The sequence below is a fragment of the Panthera pardus genome, unplaced genomic scaffold (genome assembly GCF_024362965.1).
Source record: "Panthera pardus isolate Hobbes unplaced genomic scaffold, ASM2436296v1 HiC_scaffold_2, whole genome shotgun sequence".
Lineage (NCBI taxonomy): Eukaryota > Metazoa > Chordata > Mammalia > Carnivora > Felidae > Panthera > Panthera pardus.
This window is the reverse complement of record NW_026526765.1, coordinates 124,220,510-124,244,097: the sequence shown is the minus strand read 5'-3', so window position 1 is coordinate 124,244,097 and position 23,588 is coordinate 124,220,510. Positions and strand designations below refer to the sequence as shown.

General features: G+C 44.7%; 1 protein-coding gene across 2 annotated transcripts in view; it reads right to left on the bottom strand.

The window, feature by feature from the left end:
• Positions 1-1,149: 1,149 nt before the first annotated feature.
• GFRA3 (GDNF family receptor alpha 3) overlaps positions 1,150-23,588 on the bottom strand; it is a 41,228-nt gene continuing 18,789 nt past the window's right edge. For both annotated transcript variants that reach the window (XM_019424296.2, XM_019424297.2), the window contains exon 8: positions 1,150-2,124. In XM_019424296.2, the coding sequence (XP_019279841.2) occupies positions 2,023-2,124 (102 nt within the window). In that variant the 3' untranslated portion in view covers positions 1,150-2,022. The remainder of the gene's footprint in view (positions 2,125-23,588) is intronic.

The window sequence follows — 23,588 nt, the reverse complement described above, 5'->3', positions numbered from 1 at the left end:
GGGAGAGAGGGAGAGAGGGAGAGAGAGAGAGAGAGAGAGAGAGAGAGAGAGAGCGCGCATCTTAATCGGGCTCCCTGCTGAGTGTGGAGCTTGACATGGGGCTCAATCCCACAACCCAGGGATCATGATATGAGCTGAAATCAAGAGTTACATGCTCAACCAACTGAGCCACCTATGTGCCCCTATAACCATTAACTAGTATTTCAGCATCAAGGTGGCTTATGCTTCAAAGTCCTTTTTAAAAAATATTTTTAGAGGCACCTGGGTGGCTCAGTCAGTGAAGTGTCTGACTTCAGCTCAGGTCGTGATCTCATGGCTCATGAGTTTGAGCCCCAGGTCGGGCTTTGTGCTGACAGCACAGAGCCTGACTGAGATTCTTTCTCTCTCTCCCTCTCTCTCTCTGCACCTCCCCTGCTCGTTCTCTCTCTCTCTCACTCTCTCTCTCTCAAAAATAAATAAATAAAACATTTAAAAATTTTAAATATTTTTACATTTTATTTTATATAGAGAGAGATCAAGCAGGGGAAAGGGGCAGAGAGAGAGAGAGTCTCAAGCAAGCTCCATACTCAGTGTGGAGGCTGACAACGGGCTCCATCCCACGACCACGAGATCATAACCTGAGCCAAAATCAAGAGTCAGACACTCAACCTACTGAGCCACCCAGGCCCCCTATGCTTTGGAGTCTTTAATTATTACCCACTGTGGGTACATTTTAAATATTTGTATGACTTAAAATAAAACACTACAATAGTAAAAACCACCTCGGAGACTTCCAGTGCACAGGTGCATAACAAACCATTTCATGTTCATCTGACCATCAGGAACTACCTCACACTCATTCTTTCATTTAACCAAGACTCAAAACTGTTCCTTTTTTCAAAAGGAAAATATCTAAATAATTATCTTATTTGTGAAATGTTTAAAAAAATGAAAGCCACTGTCATTACCTTTAGTGATGTGGAGCCTGGAACACCTGTGTGACGCCCCCCACCCTGAACTCCACCAAATTGCCCCTCTATACACCACCAATCTCAGCCTAATTCAAAGGTATTTCATCTCCAAACTGACATTAAGCATCTTTTCACCTTTCTTCTCCTCTCTCCAGAGGTAGAATGGTGGTAGTAATAAGAGTTCTTTTTGGGGGGAATATCATTTATTATTATATCATTTATTCCATGCCATCAAATAAGGATTTTATAACAATAATTTCTGCTATTCAGTTGGGGTAAGAAATGAAAGAGATAGTCCCCATAATATATTTAGAGCAATTTTTAACATAATAAGTTTTGGATAAATGTAATATAAATGTAACATTCTTTTTTTTTTTTTTTTAGGTTTTTTTTTTTTCCTTAAGTAATCTCTATACTCATTGTGGGACTTGAACTCACAACCCTGAGATCAAGAGTTGCATGATCCACTGACTGAGCCAGCCAGGGGCCCCAAATGTAAGGTATTCTTGAACACTTGGCTAGTCTCTTTACATATCTGATCACCAATCTTTGTGACAACCCTGTGAAGCAGGTATCATTACCCCTATTTTACAGAGCAGAAATAGAGGCCCAGGAAACATATGTGAGGCAACAAGTTCTGTCTAACTAAAACTCATATTCTTCCACTACATTCCATAATGATAAGAAATTATTAATTCATCTTATGTGTATGGTTTACCATTTACAAATCATTTTCAAATGTTATCTTATTGAATCCCATGAAGTAGACCTATCTCTTTTTTTAAATGATAACAAGACCTACATTAGAGACTTGTTATGGCAATGAGAGATAGGTACACCTAGTAGGCACTGCCATTTCTATGAGAGGACACACAGCATGGGTTAGGGGTCATTCACCCATGCAGAGGTAAAGAAAGCAAGACTCCGCATTGCTAGGTCAAACCTCTTCCCCCTTTGATGGCTGTAATCTAGAGACAGCCCAGATTGGAGATCCAGAAAAGCTGAAATCCATCTCGATCTAAACATATCTGAGAAAAATCTCCCCTTTCCCACTCCTTCTCCCCACTGGGCTTCAGTTTTCCCCCTTGTAAAATGATAGCGTTGTGCAAGATGACTTCCAAGATTCCTTCTGCATCTGATAATTTCTGATTGGAGACTGGAATTCAGACTGCCTCTGCAAAAGTCAGGGGAGAGAAAACAACCTCCTTGTTTTTTAACAGTAAGTGAATGAAAAGGTAGCAAAAGTAATGAAGAATTAAGTCAAAGTTATGGTTGGGATGCACAGCTCCACTCCCATTGGAAGTCTATGAGCCCCCTCCAGAAACCAGGTTCCATCCAAAGTGAGAGACCTAAGTCTCTCATTACCTCACCTACTTTCCAACAGGGACTATTCCCCTTGGCATAATATTTGATGGATACCTTGAAGGGGAGATGAGGTGAGAGGAGCCCAGAGTTCGATCTCTGTACTACAGTCAGAGATTGTATTTTCACTTGTCAGATGCCTCCTCTTTTTTTTTTCTTTTTTAATGTTTATTTTAGAGAGAGAGAGAGAGAGAGAGACAGCATGAGCAGGAGAGGGACAGGGACACAGAATCTGAAGCAGGCTCCAGGCTCTGAGCTGTCAGCATAGAGCCTGATGCAGGGCTTGAACCCAGGAACAGTGAGATCATAACCTGAGCTGAAGTCAGAGGCTAAACCAACTGAGCCACCTAGGCGCCCCACACCACTGTTTTTAATGCCCCTGCTGGGAAGAAACTTTACTCTGTCAGTGAAGAAGAAAAGGAGAGAGGGAGAGAAAGATTTTAATGTATTTTAGCTAATTATTGGGTAGGGGGTTTTTTTGTTTTCTGTTTTAATTTTTTAATATTTATTTTATTTCTGAGAGAGAGAGAGAGAGAGAGAGAGAGAGAGAGAGAGAGAGACAGACAGAGCATGAGTGGGGGAGGGGCAGAGAGAGAGAGGGAGACACAGAATCCAAAGCAGGGTCCAGGCTCTGAGCTGTCAGCACAGAGCCCAATGTAGGGCTCGAATTCACAAACTGTGAGATCATGACCTGAGCTGAAGTCGGATGCTTAACCAACTGAGCCACCCAGACGCCCCATGATTATTGGGTAGTTTATATGTAATTTCTTCTGATTCTCACAATAGCCCTGTGTGATTGATTACTGACCATCAATATCATTGCCTTCCATTTTATAGCTGGAGAGGTTTAATTACTTGCAGTTTGAACTCACGTCTCTCTGATTCTCAAGTTCATGTGTATTTCCATTACACCACAGAGTTATTGTCAGAGAAAAAAATGATAAAAAATAAAATAAATTATAATACAAGAAGAAAGAATAAGGAGGAAAGCACTCCAAGAAGAATAAGAAGTTGTTAAATACAATGAGGCCCTAAATACAATCCGCTATGCCCTAACCCCAAGCTTGTCACACAGGCAGCTTCAGTGACAACTTTATCCAGTCACTTGCTATCCCACTTACCATTCTCCAGCTGCCCTTGGGATGTGTAGTACAGTGAATTATGACATACCTGAGGCCTCTGCTGGAAAAATCCAGTGCTCCCTGCTATAATGTGGGCTCTGGCCAACAGATGGAGCCATTTCCTCCCTACCCTCTCTTCAAACTGCTTATGCGAAAAAGCTGTTGCTCAAAGCTGTGAGGTCCGGGGATAGGAGGACTGTGGCTATCACCAGACACCAGAGGCTAAAGAAGGGTGAGGGCTAACTACTGCCAAGAAGAATTTATTACATCTAAACCCGGTGAGGATTGAAAGAACAGTCAGTTCCAGCAGAGTTTTGACCCTATCAACATTATGGGACAGACAATTCTTTGCTGGGGCTGGGGGAGGGCTGTCCTGTGCATTGTAAGATGTTTAGTGTCTCTGGCTTCACCCACTAGATGCTAGTAGCATGCCACTATCCCCCAGCTGTGACAACCAAAACTATCTCAAACATTGCCAAATGAACTGGGGAAGGGGGATCCAAATCACCCTTAGTTGAGAACCACTGGTTCATAACCAACAGTCATGTAGGAACAGGGGTCTATATATAATGGACTCCTGGTGACCTTGGGGGAATGTACTCTGCCCTGAAAATCCAGTTTCTAATGCTTTAAAGTTCGGGTGAGGCTCTTAAAATAAGGTAACTAGCAGCCCTCACTTAATGAGTAAGAAAAGTCAAGAGGGTCTCAAAGAAAAGGGGGAAGAATGAATGTGGAGTTGAAGCCCTCATAGTTATGATTGTACTGTGAGGCGGAGTTACTTTTTATCCCTACTTTAAAGAAAAAAAAAACAAACCCTGAGGCTCAGAGAGATTAAGCAACTTGCCTAAGGTCAAACAGCTAGGAAGTGATAGAATTGGGATTCAAACCTGGGACTATCTCCAAAGCCTTATGCTGCATCTTTAGAATTCTAAGAACTTTATCTTCCATTCATTCATTCATTCATTCATTCATCCACCCATGTGTTCATTTACAACAACCTACCTAGCTCTCACTGTGTGCCAATCTCTGGGAGAGTAATGAATGAGACAGTCAACCCCCACATTCATGGAATTTGTCTAGCACTCTTTTTAATGCTTATTTATTTTGAGAGGGATTGAGAGTGAGAGGAAGAGAGAGAGAGAGAGAGAGAGAGAGAGAGAAGAGAGAGAGAGACAGAATGAATCCCAAGCAGGCTCCCTGCTGTCAGTGAGATTGTGACCTCAGCCAAAATCAAGAGTTGGGACTTTTAACTTAGTGAGCCACCCAGGCACCTCCATACAAGGAATTATTTAATAACAGTTATGATAAGAGCTGTGAAAGAAAAGCTTAAGGAGCTATATGTGTGCTAACTATCCCTGGAGATGGGCCCTTTTGCAGTGTGACTTTATATCAAGAGATTAGTTACACTATTTCCCTGCCTTTGAATTTGTGCTGGCCTTGTGACTTTCTTTAACCAATAGAATGCAGTGGAAGTGACACTGTTATGTGACTTCTGAGCCTTGGCCTCAAGGGGCCTTGTAGTTTCCACTGCCACTGTTTTGCTGCCAGAAAATCACAATGTAAGGAAGCCTGAGGTTAGCCTACTAGCTGTCTCAGACATTCCACCTGTCCTAGCTGTTCCCATCATTCTGGCTAAGGCTCCTGACATAGGAGAGAGGCTATCCAGAAAGAGCTAGCACCTAGTCAACCCAACAACTGACGGCAGCTGCAGAGGTCACCCCAGGCAAGACTGAGCCCAGTCAAAATCACAGAAGCACGAGCAAATACATGGTTGAGGGTGGTTTGTTACCCAGACAGAGAAAACCAATTCAAAGCCCTACCCTGGTCTGGGGGTGGGAGTGAGTTGGGTGGTTTCCTTGAAAACATTAGGTGCAAACTGAGACCTGGAGTAAGTGAGAGTCAGCACGGTAGAGAATGGGAAAAGAGTATCCAGGCAGCATAGACAACACTTTGAAGGCCTGGAGCTAAATATGAACTCTGGGGAGTGCCTGGGTGGCTCAGTCAGTTGAGTGTCTGACTTCGGCTCGGGTCATGATCTCAGGGTTTGTGAGTTCAAGCCCCACATCAGGTATGCTGCTATCACCCTGTCAGCACAGGGTCTGCTTTGGATCTTCTAGCCACCACCCCCCCGTCCCTCTCCCACTCACTCTTGCTCTCTCTCTAAAATAAATAAATAATTAATTAACTTAAAAAAAAGATGAACTCTGTATGTCTGAGGACCTCAGCAGAGAATGGGCAGCATAAGATGGTGTAAAGAGAGAGGGGAGCCCAACACTGTAAGCAATGACCACCAATGAGTGGAATGCTTTATTTACTACCCACTGCCCATCTCCATCCCCAGATCTACTTTTTGTAATATTCTGGATACACTCACAGGCTGTGTCAAGCATATACATTTCATATATCATGTATGTTGAAGAATTAAAAAGTTGAAAATATAGATGCACATTAACCTGGCTCCCAGGAGCTTGGGGAAGGTTGAGTCACAGACTTCTGGGGATGAACAATATGAATATGACAAGGCAGCCTGAGCACAAAGGAAAAAAATGTATTTTTAATAGCTGTGATGACCATCTAAGCTATTATGGCTGTACCTTCACTGATCTAAGCTCATACTTAAATGGAAATTTACTTGAAAAGCCCTTTCTTTGCATAATGGAAAGGCAGGCTTGTCTAATTCCATTTCCCCAAGGTAATAGCCCCAGGATGTAATGGGATGCCTTGATACCAGCCCTGCTCATCAGGGGCTCACAGCCTGGGTACCCCCCTTCTGGTGTCCTTTATCCCTATGACTCAGGAAGGTCCCCCTAAGGATGCCTCACCTCCAAGGTCACTGCTGAGAACTGTAGGGAAGAGGGAGTATTGATGGGACTGACATCATTGTGTTGCTCATTCTCTTTATCTCTGAGGGAGATAATCCAGCAGTAGCTCCCTCAGCAGGAGCATCAGACTGAGCCTGATCACAGCACATTCCCATTAGGCAGGCTTTCCCAAGGACAAGGACAAGACCCCACATCTAGGCCACTCATTGCTTCCAGCTGGGGAGAAAGGTGCTCTGGATGTGGCTCTGTTCTTATCCAACCTGGCAACTCCTGACTTTTCTCCTGTTGGGAAGAGGGTCCCACTGCTAGGCCCTACCAAACAGGGGTGGGGTTTACATTAAAAAAAAATTTTTTTTTTAAGTTCATTTATTTTTTTGAGAGACAGAGCATGAGCAGGGGAGGGGCAGAGAGAGAGGAAGACAGAATCCGAAGTTGGCTGTCAGTGCAAAGCTCAACGTGGGGCTTGAACCATGAGATCATGACCTAAGCCGAAGGTGGATGCTCAACCGGCTGAGCTACCCAGGCACCCCTACATTTTCTTAACTATGAATATTCACTTAGAATAACAAAAGAAGTCATAAAAAATGATACATTTTAAAACACCGACAAATCCCAGAAGCACAACAAAATCCAGAGAGGAAAACCGTGTTTATTAACTGCCTGACATCCATCCCTCCATAACATATTTTTCTCTACATTTTAGGCTGCAAAGTTTTTAAAAATGTTTTGAACGCTTTGGGCACCTGGGTGGCTCAGTCAGCTAGACATCCTGCTCTTGATTTCGTCTCAGGTCATGATCTCACGGTTCTTGGGATTGAGCCCGGTATGGTTGGGCTCTGTGCTGACAGTGCAGAGCCTGTTTGGGATTCTCGCTCTATCCTTCTCTCTGCCCCTCCCCCCAACACACGCATATGCTCCCTGTCTCTCTCTCAAAAATAAACTTTAAAAAAACATTTTTTTTTAACCTTTCACTTCAACCCTGGCTCACAAGAGCTTCCTTTTGTTTTTCTTGTTCTCGTTTTTGTTGTTATTGTTGTTGAGGTATAAGATACACACAAAAGTACATATTTTCACATGTGAAAAGTGCAGTACTGTGAACCGATGATGTAAGGAGAAACATTTTTAAAATAAAGCTAGAGAAGCCATTTGAGAAACGTCTTGCATGTCCTGTTTTCTAAACCTTTGAACTGGACCAAACCGCCAATATTCTCAGAAGTCAGCAGGGACAAGAAAATCCTGTTTGAAAAGACTGATACTGACTTTTGCCCAGTGACTACTTCACCTGACCAATCAATGAAGTACAAACCTAGTCCTCCTTATCAGCACCAATCAACTCTTCTTAAAAACAATTTACCTAATCTTTCTTTCCTCCCCTATAAAAACCTTGAGTCCATCTCCTAGAATCAGGACACTATTTGGGTTTCCACATAAGTCTGTGTACTCTGAGTTGCAATTCTTTTATCCCAAGTTTTTCCTTTGAACTGGTTTCTTGATCTTAGGTTGACATTTCATTTCAATGATTTTTTTTTACATATGTGCACATTCATATAACCACCACCCCGATCAAGATATACAACATTTCTGAAAGGTGTCTACTCTTAACCCAATTTTGTTACTAATAATACCATTTTTAACATTGACTGAGGTCCAGGAATTAAGCTAACTGCTTTATGTGCATGGTATTCATTTGATCCTCACAACAAAGTACTGCCATCATCCCCATTTTACAGATGAAAAAGCTGAGGCTTGGAGATTTTAAATGCCTTGCCTAAGGTCAGCCACAGGAACAGTTGCCAGTGTGGCACTCAGACCCAGGTCTGCCAGGCTCCAAGGCCCACGTGCCTAACTGGTGTCATAGCATGGGGCACCTACTGGCACTACTTCAAAGTAACCTGCCTCCCCCATTTTTGTCTTTGATTGCTTATGTTCTCCAGGAACCTCTGCATTCCCTTTAAAACTTGGACAGACCAGTCTCTGCCCTCAGCATACCACCTCCCACAAGCTCAGTGCCCGATTCCTGTCCTCTGAGGTAGACAACAGAGGACCATCTACCACCCCATTGTTTCTAAAGGCCACAGTGGCCACTCTGGTGGGATTTGAACCCTCCCTGAGAAAACAGCACAGTTCTTACACTTGCCCAGGGTCCATGAGTGTAGAAGGTGCATTTCAGAACTGGGAATGCTCTTTATCTGGAGTTGGAATGGAAATGTCATGGGCTTTGAAGTCATGTGGTCTTTGGACAAATCCTGCTCCAGTCATTTCCTAGCCAAGTAACCATGAGCAATTTGTTTTATCTCTTTAGAAGGACACTTCCTTTACCTTGATTGGGAGGATATTAAGAGAAGCTTGCTGGGGTGGCGCCTGGGTTTAAGCATCTGACTTCGGCTCAGATCATGATCTCATGGTTTCTGAGTTTGAGCCCCACATCAGGATCTGCGCTGATGGTGCAGAGCCTGCTTGGGCTTCTCTCTCTCCCTTTCTCTCTCTCAATCTCTTCCTCTCTCTCCCTCTCTCTCTGCCCCTTCTCTGCTCTCTCTCTCAAAATAAATAAAATAAACTTTAAAAAACAAAGAGAAGCTTGCTTGTAGGGTTGTTTTGAGAATGAGATGAGATCATTGCAGGCATACGGTAGGTACACAAAAAGTGTTGCATTTTTTTTTTTTTAAGATTTACTGATTTTTGAGAGAGCACAAGTGGGGGAAGGGCAGAGAGAGGGGGACAGAGGATCCGACGCAGGCTCTGCACTGACAGGCTGACAGCAGCGAGCCCTATATGGAGCTTGAACTCACTAACTTCAAGATCATGACCTGAGCTGAAGTCGGATGCTCAGCCGAGTCACCCAGGAGCCCCAAAGACTTGCATTTTCAACAGGCATAGGGGTCTGGCGTCCTTTCACACATGCCAGATTACCAAGTGGGTCCAGGACAGGAAATAATCAACCACAATACATTTATAAGTGGTGGCAAATAACAAGAGGTAAGGAAGAAGAAGGGAGCCAGGAAGGTGAAAGACGTGGACAGAGAGAATGAAGTACAAGCTGAGTCCTGAGTTGGCACCTCAGGCTTCAGACTGAGCCTTTGCTGGAGCAGCCTGGCTCTGAGCATTGAAGCTTCCCTCGTCTTTGGATGGCCTTCCAGGTAGCTCACACCTTGCACCTGTCTACTCTAAGGTCCCAAGTTGACCCAAGTTCAGTAAACACATCTCCACAGAGGTGACCTCATGCTGAGGTAGCATCTGGTTCAGTCCAGGCTTTGGCCAGGGCACACACAGAGACCTGCACAATAGGCCTTAGCAAGAGAAATGCAACTTCTCTCCTGTCTTTCTAATTTGGGAAGGCAGACAAGAGGGCTAAACCCACTCCCCTTCTACACTGCCCTAAAAAGAAGAAAAACCACGAGTGCCCATTCACACTAAGCAGCATTGGGGGTGAAGCGGGAAGGGGTCTGCACACTCACCCAATTCAAAGCTAACCGTGAAGCCTAGTTTTCTCTAATTCTCACATCTCTGGGAAGGAAGTGTTATTTCCTCCTTTACAGCTATGAGGAAATCGAGGCTCTGAGAAGTTAACAGCAATGGCATAAGGCCAGTGGGTGACCAAGCCAGGATCCAAACCAAGACTTACCCCTAAGATCTTGTCCTTTTAACTAGTACGTTTCCATTTACATTAACCTTTGTAGTAAATGTTAGTGTTCCAAGTTGGGAGTTGAAGAACCTCAGGCTCAGAGAAATTTAGCAACTTGCCTGCAAGTACACAATTATTATTTTGCCCCACTACTCTCCTTGCTAATCTCTGACATCCCGTCTTTTGCCCTGAAGGAGCCTATCATTTGTCGATTCAGACTGGAGCTGGCTGGGTAAGTGTCCAATCTCCTATTTGCTCCACCATGGGGCCTAGTGCATGCTTAGCCATGATCGTTAACTGAAACTAATCCCAAATGGCTGCCACAACCTCTCCTCTGAAGGCCCCTTGGGTCCATAGAGGTGTGATGACCTCAGATTGGGCCAAAGGCAATAACCGGGAGCTGTTGGCATCCAGCCTGGGGTAGCAGCCAGAAGGCCCCAAAGCAAGTCTGATTTAATCCCATAATGGAAAGTGACTCAGATAAGGCTTTTATCAATCATTCCTGGACTGTTGGGGGCAGGGACCATCCCAGAGTCATGAAGGCAAATATCCTGGGGCCACACAAAAGTGTGTAAAGGCCTGGCCCCACTGGAAGGTCCAGGAGAAAATGGAGATATCAAGAGGCATTCGGAAATACTTTGCTCAAATTTCCAGGACTGAGAGAACAAGAGAAAGAGGAGGATACTGGTGAATCCATGTATTCAGGTAGAGAGGACATCAAAGCTTAACACTTAATAACAACAACGGGGTGCCTGGGTGGCTCAGTCGATTAAGCATCCTACTTCAGCTCAGGTCATGATTTCGCAGTCCATGAGTTTGAACCCCACATCGGGCTCTGTGGTGACAACTGAGAGCCTGTAGCCTGCTTCAGATTCTGTGTCTCCCTCTCTCTCTGCTCCTCCCCTGCTCAAGCTCTGTCTCTCTCTGTCTCAAAAAAAATAAAATAATAATTATAATTATAACAATAACAGCAATTATTTATGAGGCATTATATTAAGCATTTTTAAAATTATTTATTTATTTATTTATCTATCTATCTATTTATTTATTTATTTAGAGAAAGAGAGCAGGAGGGGTAGAGAGAGCAGAAGAGAGAGAATCCCAAGCAGTTTCTGCACTGATAGTGTGGAACCTGATGAGGGGCTCGATCTCACAGTTCGTGGGTTTGTGACCTGAGCCAAAACCAAGAGTCGATGCTGAACCAACTGAGCCACTGAGGCACCTCAGCTGTACTTAGCATTTAAATGCCTGTACAGTAGATACCATTTCATTCTTATTACAGAAGAGGAAACCAGACTCAGGTAAATTACCTGCCCAAGGTCACACAGCTGCTGAAATGGGAGAGCTGGGATTTATAACTCAAACCACCTAATTCCCATGCCTTCCTGCCTCACCCTTGCACTGATTGCAGGTACACCAATCACTCTTGCTCACAAACTTCTTCACCCCCAGAATTTGCCAGCATTTCATGAACTTGTCCTCTTCCTGGAAGAATTCCTGGAAGCTTTATGTAACTACAAGCTGCAGCCTCCCCATCACCCCAAAAGGGAAGGAATAAAGGATAAAGCTAGGTGAACTGACCAATCAGGAGCAGAGGGGCTACAATGCCCTCCCCCCAACTCCAAACCCCCAGGGACAGCCTCACCAAAGGCAAAGTGGAGTCTGGCCTTCTGCCAACTGCTTTCTCTGTGCCTCGCTCCCTCCCTCAGCCCTAACTCCCCACCCTCACTAATCATTTTTTCCTAGATCAACTTTACTTTCCAGGCCCCTACCTCATTGGCCTTGTTCATTCAAGAACACTTCTAAGTACCTACTATTAGCAATAGACTAGGGATTCACCTTCCTTGCTGGAGAGGAACATATACAATGCAATATTAATAGTAATAATAGCTAACACTTACTGAGCACTTACTATGTGCCAGTCACTTTTCTTTCGTTTTGAGCTTGAAAAGGCAGGCGGAACAAGCAGTAGCTTTTAAGTCAATTATAAGACTAAGTCAGACAAAGGGAGACAACTAATATTCCATGAACTTTCACTATGTGCTAGGCTGGGAGAAAGAGCAGCATTGTAACAAAGAACTTGGACTCTGGGTTGAGGCCACCTTAAGTCAGAGGTCTGTCCTACTACTGACTCACTGTGTGTTTAGGGACAAGCTAATTCTCTGAGTCTCATAACATGTAAATAACAACGGTTCTTATCTCTAAGGTTGTTGAGGGGATTAAATAATATATACAAAGCACTTAGCAAATTCTCTGACACATAATAATCAATGTTCAGCAATTTTTTTTTTTTTTTGAGAGAGAGAGCATGCGCGCATGCATGTGAGAGTGGGGAGGGGAAAGAGGAGTGGGAGAGAGAGAATCTTAAGCAGTCTCCGCACTCAGTGTGGAGCCTGACACGGGGCTCCATCTCACAACCCTGGGATCACCACCTGAGCTGAGATCAAGAGTTGGTCACTTAACTGACTGAGCCACCCAGGTGCCCCAAGCAATTATTATTACTCATTCTTATAACGTTAGTGTAAAACAGCTAAATAATTACAAACTTTTTTTTCCCTAAACTTTTTTTAAACTCTTCAGACCGAAGCAGGAATTTCTTTGTGTTCCTGTTTAATTACATAGGTGTAGTTGATTGGACTCCTTGGCACTAACAGGTCAAGGGTTTCCCCAGTCATTCTGCCTGCTGCTTAGAAGCATGCCTGACAGTAGCTGTTAAAACAGAAATGGTTTGAGGCCTGTACACATAGATCTAAAAATCAGGGCATGGGTATGAATTACTGCTAGAGAGACAGAAGGGAGGCATTTTTGGATTTGTGTGCTTCATATGTTAGTTTGCTAGGGTTGCTGTGACAAAGTACCAAACACTGGGTGGCTTAAACAGCAGAAATGTATTGTCTCACAGTTCTGGAGGCTAGAAGTCCAAAATCAAGGTGTCAATAGGGTCGGTTCCTATTAGGGGCTGTTAGAGAGAATCTATTCCAGGCCTTTCTCCTAGATGGTGATGTGCTGGCAATCTTTGGCATTCCCTGACTTGTAGAAGCACCATTGTGACCTCTGCCTTCATTTTCACATGACATTCTCCCTCTGTACTTGTCAATGTCTAATTTTCCCCCCTTTGTATGGTTATCAGATATATTGGATTAGAGGCCCACCCTACTCCAGCAGCACCTCATCTGAACTAACCACATTTGCAATGGCCCTGTCTTCTAATAAGGTACTTCTGAGGTACCAAGGGTTAGTGCTTCAACACATGAATTTTGGGGAGATACAATTCAGCCCATAACATGTTAGCACTTCTCAACTAAGCTTATGACTTCAAACTTTTGAAAATTTCAGAATTTGCTGATGTTTCTTCCTGTGGCCATTTTTTTTCCCCCAAGATTTTAAGTAATCTCTACACCCAACGTGGAGCTCGAACTCACTGCCTGGAAGAGCAAGAGTCACATGCTCCACTGGCTGAACCAGCCGCCCCCGTGTGGCCATTTTGAAGTTGTAATTCCATGGAGGACTCCTCTTCACCCTTCTCATCTAACTACTTCTCATTATCAATCCTGTTTTAACAGAAGAGGAAGGAAGGAGGAGCTCAGAAATGTTTAGTCACAATGAGTAGGACTGCAACCAGGGTTTACCTGACTCCAAATCCTGTGCTATTTATTTCTAGGGGTACAGGCCTATGCTATTGTGGTAAAAAGCAATTTTCAGCTGAACAGCTTAAAACCATAACCTCAAATATGTTTGTAATCTGCAAACTTCCTCAAATGGCATTTACATCGATGACTCCAAATGAGCCCCCAGCAATTTGTGCAATGGTCAGGCAGACTCAAATGAAGTTCCTTGTCCAGGGTACAGACAGGACACCACAGGACCAGGCTCCAGAATATGGTTGCTGGAGACCTGACCTGCTATCTGCAGTTGTTCTATCATCAAGAGTAGTTTCTGGTCTCCTGGTTCTCCCAAGTCAATGGGATTGTGTAGGTTAAGAAGCTCCTCTCCCCCAACTACCAACACACCTTAAATACCCTTCTCTGGCAAACTTTGGCCTCTGTAGCCTCTTGGCAGGTAATAGGAGATGGCACCACCCCCCCACCCCAAGTTCAGAAAGAGAAGTACAAGAAGGATTTCTGGTTCAGGAGAAAAACTACCTCCCTTACACTTGGCTTCTTTTCCATTAAGATTGAAAGTTGCAAATCAATCAGGAGAAAATTGCCCTCGGGACTGTTGAGCAGACATCTTTGCTCAAATCAGATCCTGGATGTGTGTGTCAAAAGCACCTCACACTCTCATTCATTGCCAACCAAGTCTCTGGGGCAGTCCAATTGATTTAGGAGCATTCACTCAGAACTAACAATCACTGCACACATCTTCTGCTGCTGGGTGAGCCCTCTGATTACTACTTCTCACTCACTGGTCTAATGGGCAAGGTGAATCTACAGCACGAGGGATAAGGACAATACTACGAAATCAAGGACAGAGCTCCTGTCCTCCACACTCCAGGATTACCAAGCTGAAAAAAAAAAAAACTGTAGGTACTAAAAATTCTTTTAGGTTTTAAAGGAGTGGGGGAAGGAGTTGTCATGGGACATCCACCACATGCGAGGTGTTTGGCATACATTAGTTCGTTAAATCTTCATAACTCTAGTGGGTAGATGCTATTAATATCTTCATTTCTAGGTATAAACAATATTTTAGCTATGGAAAGTAGAATTTATTAAACCTAAAAATAAATAATCAATAGGTTTTATGAGTGGACCATTATCTTTAATTTCTTTCAGAGAAGGGACCTAGAAAGAGCTCTCTGGGCAGGGTGGTTAAATGGTTATCACTCTTGCACTGCTTTGCCTTCTTTCATCTCCTGGGGAAAGCTTTAAGCACATCTTCATGGTCGGACAGATCTGGATTCAAATCATAGCTCTTACAGGAAAATTAATTTACTCGAACTATTTCAAACAGAGGAAATTTAACATAGAGAGTTTAACACTGTGGCCACTCAGGTGGCAGAAGTGACAGAAGAACTTTAAAGCCAAACGAGGTAAGTGAGGTAACCCAGAGATTATCAAGAGCAAGAAACCACTACCATCTAGTCTGGAGGCCAAAGGAAGGACATGGAGCCCAGAAGCTGTCAAGGATAGGGGTATTCTGGGTCCTCCTATCCTCAGCTCTCCAATCTTGTACAGTGGCTACCATTGGCCAAAATCAGCCAAAATCCAGCTGACAAAGGAGCCTGGGAAATCCAGCCTGATGGGAGGTGGAATGGAGGTAGAAGTGTGGGGGTGGCCCACCCATGAAAAACAATATCAGAAAGGGCGTGATGGATCTGAGGGCAAACAGGCAAATGATGGGCCCAGCCCTTGCTAGTTTCAAATTCCTCCTTTATAACCAATGATTTGTATTTCACAGGGTTGTTGTAAGAATTAAAGGAGCAAATACAAATAAATATTAGCACACTCCCTGGCACATAGTATGGAGGCAGCTATAAATTATTTTTCCCTGGATGGAAAAGCTAATATTCAGACAGATGAGAACATTTGTTCAAGGAAAGGGCTTGGAGGCTGGAAGATGGCTGTGATGTTGGGCAGGTCACTTCATTTATTTGAGCCTCATTTCCTCATCCTACCAATTAACTCACTGGGTTGCTGAGGGGATTCATTCTTCCTGCAAATATTTACTGAGCACCGGCCATGTTCCAGGCTTTGTGGGCGCAGGTAAACAAAACAGATGTACACTGCCTCACTCTCCTGGAGTTTGCAATCTGGTCAGGAGAAAGGCATTGGCCAGAAAGTTGTACAGATCGCACACATGTAACAACACTGTGATAAATGCTATGAAGGAAAGGTAAGTACTGGGTGGGAGGGTTACAGGGTGGCCTGGCCTAGTCTGGGGAGGTCAGGCCAGATTCCCTGTGACTAAGGTCACTGGGTCTGAAGGATAAGTGGCAGGGGGCCCGGTGAGGGGCAGTGGTCGAGTGAGTTGGGGAACCGAGGGAGGAGCTCTTTGTAATGTTTAAACGTTAACCCGTCATCGTGCCCGCAGCCTCCCCAGGATCAAGCGGCCATGCTCGCCTGCGAGGACCTCCAGCCTCCCTCGCCTTGCACCCCGCACCTCCCAGAGACTCCCGGGCGGCGCGCGCAGGCAGTGGTGCCCGCCCAGGCACCGGCTCTTCCCAGCAGGGCACCGCGTCCCGCCCTGGCCGCCTGACCCAGGAGCAGCTCGTGCACTCGGCGGCCTCGCGACCCGGGCGGCCGCCGATCCTCTGCTAATGCGTATCGAATTTTTGTTGAATGCAGCCCCGGGCCCGCGCAGAGAGCGCGGCGGCGACGCTGCCAGAGCCTCTTAATTCCCTTTGCATCGATCCCGCCGTTAATGACCTAACCTTCTCCCCTAATTAACTGACAACTGCATTAGGCGGCGCGCCTCCCCGCACGCAGCCTGCGGCTTCCCCACCGCAGTTCTGCCCGCGCCGAGGAGCCCGCGCCGAGGAGCCTCGCCAGCGGTGGGAGTTGGGGCGGCCGTTACCGCCCTGACTAAACCCAGAGCCCTGCCACTGGGGTCCGACGTGGGGGGTCGTGTTTCAGGTTTTGGATGCGCCTGCGGTCCTGATCCGTCACTAAACGTTTGCTGCCGTTGTTTATGCTGTTGTTGCTTAGTTTGTGCCAACACTGGGCAGAACATTTAACATGCTTTAAGCTTACTGATTCATTACAACGACCCAAGAGGCGGATGGAGGAAACGGGCTCACAAGTGGAGGAACACAGCAATCACCAAGGCTGTGCAGCAAGCGGCTGAGGGAGGTGGGACTCCCACCCTTTCTTACCCGAGTGTGCCTTTATCTCGTAAGCTTCCTACCCTCCAATATATAATTTAAACTGTACTTAAATGTGAAATTTAAACTAAATTTAAATGTAAAATATACAAAACGTGAAGTGCTTAGCACACTAGGTGGCAGATAATAAGCACTCAATATTTATTTTAGTGTGACAGGATAACTCATTGAAATACTGATTGGGGTTTATTCTCCTTTGCCTCCCCTCTCCTGAATGGTCATTTCACCCAAATGGTCAGGTCTGTAATCCCTTGGGGGACGGAGAAAGCAGAGGCAGCTTGTGGTCTTTTGACAAACACAAACACACAGGGGTCCCAAACTTCATACTTCAGTATAAGTTACAAAGGATTTTTCCTCCCTCCCCTTCACCCATGCACATTATATACTGGGACCAGGGCAGGACTTAACCTCAGTTTCATTTGTGAAATAGAAATATTACCTGTAGCTCTGGTTAAGATATATTTTCTAGCCTCTACTACAGGCAAGTATTATATGCTAAGGGTTCTGTGAAAATGGGATTCATCTGCGCAGGACCTTTTCACAGGTTTTACAGGTTACTGAAATGATCTGGCGGTCATTCACTGTTTTACTCTGATTCTCTCTGCAACCTGGTTTGTGGGCCTTTATTTTCATTTTGTTGTATTATTTTTATTTTATTTTTTTAGTATATTTATTTATTTTGAGAGAGAGAGGGAGAGGAGTGGAAGAGAGAGAGAGAGAGGGAGAGAGAGAGAGAGAGAGAATCCCAAGCAGGTTCTTTGCTATTAAGCACAGAGCCCGACTTGGATCTCTGTCTCATGAACTGTGAGATCATGACCTGAGCCAAGATCAAGAGTACAACGCTTAACCGACTAAATCACCCAAGTGCCCCAAAATGTGTATTTTTAAAAGTCACCTCAGGGGCACCTGGATGGCTCAGTTGGTTAAGTGTTCAACTTCGGCCCAGATCATGATCTCAAGAGTTCGTGAGTTTGAGCCCCGCATCAGGTTCTGTGCTGACGTTTGGAGCCTGGAGCCTGCTTCAGATCCTGTGTGTGTGTGTGTCTCCCTCTCTCTCTCTGCCCCTCCCCCACTCATGCCCTGTCTTTTACTCTCAAAAATTAGCATTTTAAAACAATAAATAAATAAATATCACCTCAAATCTCCTCTGGGATGAGGCAAATTATGGAAAAATATATTTAAAAATAAAATGGATGAAATAGCAATTCAAGAGTTTGGCCAATATTCATTAAGTTGGGTTGGCATTTCAAAGTGAGGAAACTGAGGCTAGGAGAGGTTCATGGAATTGTTCCAGCAAGGCAGCAAGACTTCAGGACTGGGAACCCTGTCCATGCTTAGCCACCTCCTCCTCTCTTTCCTTCTACTTCTTGGGAGTCACATTCCCACCCAAGTGCCTAACATCTCATACTGTACACTTCCTGCAGGAGAAACCTGGATTTGACAAGTCCCTGACACCTAACACTGAAGTAAATATTAGATCAATATATTCCCAGCCAGCCATTTCCTCTTCCTCTCTGACAAATCTATCAGTCACCACTTTTTAGCAATAGTCATTTTCTAGATCAAGAGGCTGAAGCTTCACAAGATTAAGCAATTTGCTTGAATTCACTCAGCTGAGAGTTTTGCTGAAATTCAAACCCAGATCAGGCTGGATCCACTTTCCATTGTACTCTTTGCACTACAACATGTTTTTCTTAAAGACTAGAGAGCTACATTCCCTAACACAGGCTTGACATGTAATTCCTTAAGAATTAAGTGATTTAACTTGGCCTAGGAGGGAGTTCTCTTCCCCTTTGGGGCGTGGGGGTGGGTGGTAGGGAGCCAGCCTGAATTAGAGGGTCTCTTTCAGAAGCCACAAGGCCGCTTTGTGATGGAGACTGTTAAAGGGCACAGGCAGAATCTGCCTAGGGCAAAGATGGAAAATGAGGCAAGTCTCCTAAATGCAGGAGGAGAGGAACCACTCTTCAGAGGGAGAGGAACAAGATTGTCTCTCTCTGGACATCCCACTGTATGATGTGCTCACCTCTTAGGTGTCGCTCCCTTCCTAAGAAACACTTCTGTCGCTCATCTCTGTTTGTTGAGCTTCTATTATCCTTTAAGATTCTACTCAAATGTAGCCTCCTCCGAATGAAGCCCCCCCATGAATTGACTGTCTTGACTGTCCCTCAGGAATCTCACAGGCCCTGGATCACATGCTTTCACAACAAACAGAATCTGCTTCAAATGCACTTGCCAGTGATTAGCTGTGTGACTCTGGGCAAGAATTAACTTCTAGACATCTGTTTCTCCATCTGTAAAATGGGGATAATAGTGCCTGCCTTCAGAGGGCTGTAATGAAGTTTCAATTGGATTATACACATGAGATAAGGGAAAAAATATTAACTGTGTATATTCATGGCATAAACCTCTACTGAGGAGCATGGAGAGAGAGGAAAGATTGTATAGAGATGGCTGCTTTGTACATATAATACAGAGAAACAGATGGGGAAAGAGGATTTTAAGTTTTGCTGTGTATTTTTTCCAAAAGACTGTGCAATCATTATTTAAATTTGTTTCAAATATTGTGGATGCCAGATTGATACCACGTGGAGACAAGCCTATGAGGCAGCTCAGCTTTAAAAAGATATACACATTGAACTCTTAGTGCAGTGTTTGACACAGACCAAGTACTCAAATAATGATGTCTTTATTATTTGTCTATCTGTCTCTACCACAACACTTGTCTTCATCTCTGTGGCAACCTACTGCCTGCCCTATGTGGTCCACAGTAGGTGCTCAGCAGGAAGAAGCCACCATTGGAACCCCAAAGCCAACCAAAATCTGGGGAGACCATACTCCCAGAACAAATGCCTGATATTCAAGCTGACCACAGCAACTGGAGTGGGGTCAGCCCAGGGAGGGGCTATTTGCTCTAGCCCTCTGTGGGGGATGGGCTCCTCCTTTCTGCCTGTCACTGTTCCCAGCCCAGACACAGGCTCACTTCATCCTCTCCCTGCCACACACTGACCTCTGTGCCCTGGGATGTCAGCAAGGGGTCAAGGGGCCATGGAGCTCCCTGTGGTCGCGGATGCCAAGCATGCCAGGCCAGAAATCTTCACATTGTTTCCTCAGGATTCCTGCCTGCTCCATGGGCCTGGTTTTCAGAGCAGCAGCTCTGCAGTTGGTGTGTCTGCAGAGGAGACACCCCCCGCCGCCCAGGCAGTCAGGTTGGGAAATGAGTGACCCTGAAGACCTGGGAGCACCTTCCCCTCCCCCCCCCCCCCCCCCCCCCCCCGAGAACTCCAGTCACGGCAGACTACCTGTAATTCCCTCAACACTCCCTGCCCTTTCCAGTCTCTGTTTGCTCATTCTGGTTTTTGGGATGCCCCCCCATTTCTGCCTAATTAAATCCTACTTCTTCAAGGTCCAGCCAAAATACCTTCTCTTCCAGGAAACCATAACTATAGCCTAAAAGAGCCCCCCCTTACCCCCACACTCCTCATCATAGTGTCTGTTCTAATTTAAGACATAGGGCCTCACCCCAACACTGGACAAATGTGATGTGTATCAAAGATGGTGCCTGGGAGTCAGGAAGGCTGAGGTTTGATTCCTGGATCAGTCACTTGTTAGCCCTGTAACTTGGACAAATTGCTTGGCCTTGTTAAGCCCCTTGTAAAACAGAGGGAAAAAATAGGATAGTTCTGAAAAGTAAATGAAATAATGCTCATTAAGCCATTAGCATTATGCTTTGCACACATGAAGCTCTTAATAAATGTTAGTCCTCCACCTCCACACCCATGTACAGTATGTCAGTTAGGGCCTTGACCAGCTCAATATGTGAAAGGGGAATTTTATTGGACCAAGTCTCCCAAGCTCCAGATGTGAAAAGTCTTCCTCCTGAAAGAAGCAGAGATGCTAAAAAGAGACTGGAGTTTCTGACAACCAGAGATCCTAAGAGAGGAAAGAGGGTGAGAGACTATGAATGTTGGTCAGATGGGATGTAGAGGTGAAGACAGAGGGTTATTAGCCAAAGAAATGGCAGTGCTTTTGTCAAAGGGAAAAATCTTTTCTTCTACCTCTTATGTTCAGTATCAGGAAACCTGTGTATTAAACTAACAAAACGCAGATTAACAGGAGAAAAGGCAAAAATTGTATTAATATTTATCTGCACAGGAGTTTACAAAAAGAAGTGAAACTCAAATAAGACCTGAGGTTAAATTAGGTCTTATATACCCTTTTAACAAAGTAAAGAGGGTTTGGGGTCACAGGACAATAAATTGTGGGGAAGTGACTAGGAAGTATATGGGGGAAACTAATGGAAGACAAGGGCTATTTTAGGAAGGCTGGTTTTTGCAAACTCATCTTGGTGTTGGTTCCCCATCCTCAATCATGCCCTGCTTTCAGACAGTTAAGGGGAGGGCACAGAACTCTTCCTGAATCTGTTGATTCTCTATCATCTTCAGGTCAAAATAATCCTTATACCAAGTAGTATATTTAGGAATGGCATTCTCTGATTCCCTTCAATTTGCCTTACTCTTCAACTGCCAGAACCAAAAATCTAGCAAAGCCTCCTTCTGCAGCCATAAAGAACCTCCACTCAGGGGCACCTGGATGGCTTAGTCAGTTAAACATCTGACTTCGGCTCAGGTCATGAGATCATGGTTCATGAGTTCAAGCCCCCATCAGGCTCTGTGCTGACAGCTCAGAGCCTGGAGCTTACTTTGGACTCTGTGTCTCCCTCTCTGCCCCTCCCCTATTCATGCTCTGTCTCTGTCCCTCTCTCTCAAAAATAAACAAACATTAAAAAAAAATTAAAAAAGAACCTCCACTCCAACCTCCACTTGGAGATCTAGCTCCAAGGGTACTTCTCAGACCCAGAGCCTCAGCACCTGGTCTGTGTTCCTACATTCCCATCCCTTGAGGGCATCCAAGAAGGAAGCTCAGGAGATACTCCAAGGCCAGGAAAGAAGCCACAAAAGAAGCAAGCCCTGACTTCAGGTAATTAAGACCCCCTGCAATTCCCTGACAGGAGTCTATGCCATTGGGCCTGTCTGAGCCACTCTGTGTCCCTCACACAGAGTGTGTCTCTCAACCCAGAAAAGCCAATCTAGAACCTATGCATAGACAATCAGATTTTCTGTGAATTTCGAACTAGAATGGGAGATCACTTAGGTGAACTCAAAGTAGGTCTGCATAGAGAATGAAGTAGATGGTTCAAGATGTCTAGGCCTTCAAGAGAGGGCAATCAAGACTGGTTCCTGACTCACCAGTCTCAGCACCCCAAGGCCTGGATGAATTTCTTGGGGTTGGGTTTCAGGACATTCCCCTTTTACTAAGTAATTCCAATATTTCTGTTACATTCAACCAAAAGATCCTTGACTAACACATTGACTCGCTTTGACTCTGTGCCTTGTCCAAGGTCCCTCAGATCTGAGACACAGACCCAGAGTTCTGGCTTACATCTTGGAGTTCAGAGCTTGAATAGTATCTCCCAGGGGCAGCCCCACCCAGAATTCAGCCCACAGTTGGAAGGAAAGCCAGCACCATCACTCACCACTGCTCCTGGGCAGGAAGCAGAACATCTGGTACCCACAGATCCCCTCCCAGAGGTCATAATAATAATAGCTGCCATTTATTGAGTATCCATCTTGTATCAGATGCTGTGCTAAGTATTACTTCCAGTCCTCAAAAAAATCGTGATTTTTAAAATAGGTTTTAAATATTTTTACTATTATCTAACTTAAATATGCATGGAGAGCAAAACAAGCATAAATTCCTCATGCTTATAAGCTTTTATAGAAATAAGAAGCCAAAAACTTGCCAACCAAAACCATTAAAATTGATATAAACATTACTTGATACTGCCAATTAGTTTTTTTGGCTGAAGATAAATTGATGATGTTATATTTATTTTTGTAAGAAAAGCAAAACAGGGGTGCCAGTGGCTCAGTCGGTTAAGCATCTGATTGTTGGTTTTGGCTCAGGTCATGACTTCATGGTTTGTGGGTTTGAGCCCCATGTTGGGCTCTGTGCTGCAAGCAGTGCAGAGTCTGTTTGGGATTCTTTCTCTCTCTGCCCCTCCCCAACTCTCTACGTAAATAAATAAACATTTTTTTAAATTAGAAAAGCAAAATAAAAACTGCAACCCTTTAAGTTAGGTATTTCTATTGGCATCCCCAGTGGACAGGAAGAAATGGTGGCTCAGAGGGGTAAAGTGTATTTCCCAAGGTCAAAGAGCTGAGGGTTATAATCAACCAGAATAAATGAAAAGTCTCAACTGCCCAAACTTGAGGTCTGGCTGCTAGAGTCCTGGGCTGCCCCTTCACCAAAATGGCAGCTCATAAATGGTCAAGGAAAGATCTTGAAAAATACTTACAACCTGGCACAGAGCAAATGCTTGTTAAAGGTTTGTTGAATGAATGCATGAATGAATGAATGGGTGAATATGAAGGGCGTTGTTTAAAAGACAGTCTGAAAAAATAAATAAAATAAAAGACAGTGTGCTCTACCCCAATGATGCAGAGGCCTGTAATTCAGCACTCCCCATTTACCACTGCTGTCAGTGGCCCTTCCCTCCTTGTTACCCAGGAGCTAGTCTAATGGCATTCGCCATTCCAATCAGCCAGGATACCATTAAAAGCTTCAGTCCAGCCACTGTGCCCCCACCCCAGGTCTTGGCTCTGGGCCCTGAGCTTGGGGAGTGGCCTAGTTGTTTACCAGAAATTTGGACCTTATTCAGAGAAAAGCACAGATGACCTATTAGTCTAATTCAAGCACTTAGCAAGGAATGACTGTACCATTCACACCCCCAGCCCCAGGCTAATGGAGTCAAAGCAAATGGAGAGGCTTTGCCAGCTCAGAGATCTTCCTGGGAGGGGTGAAGGGGAAGGTCTCCAAGTGCCCCCACTGAAG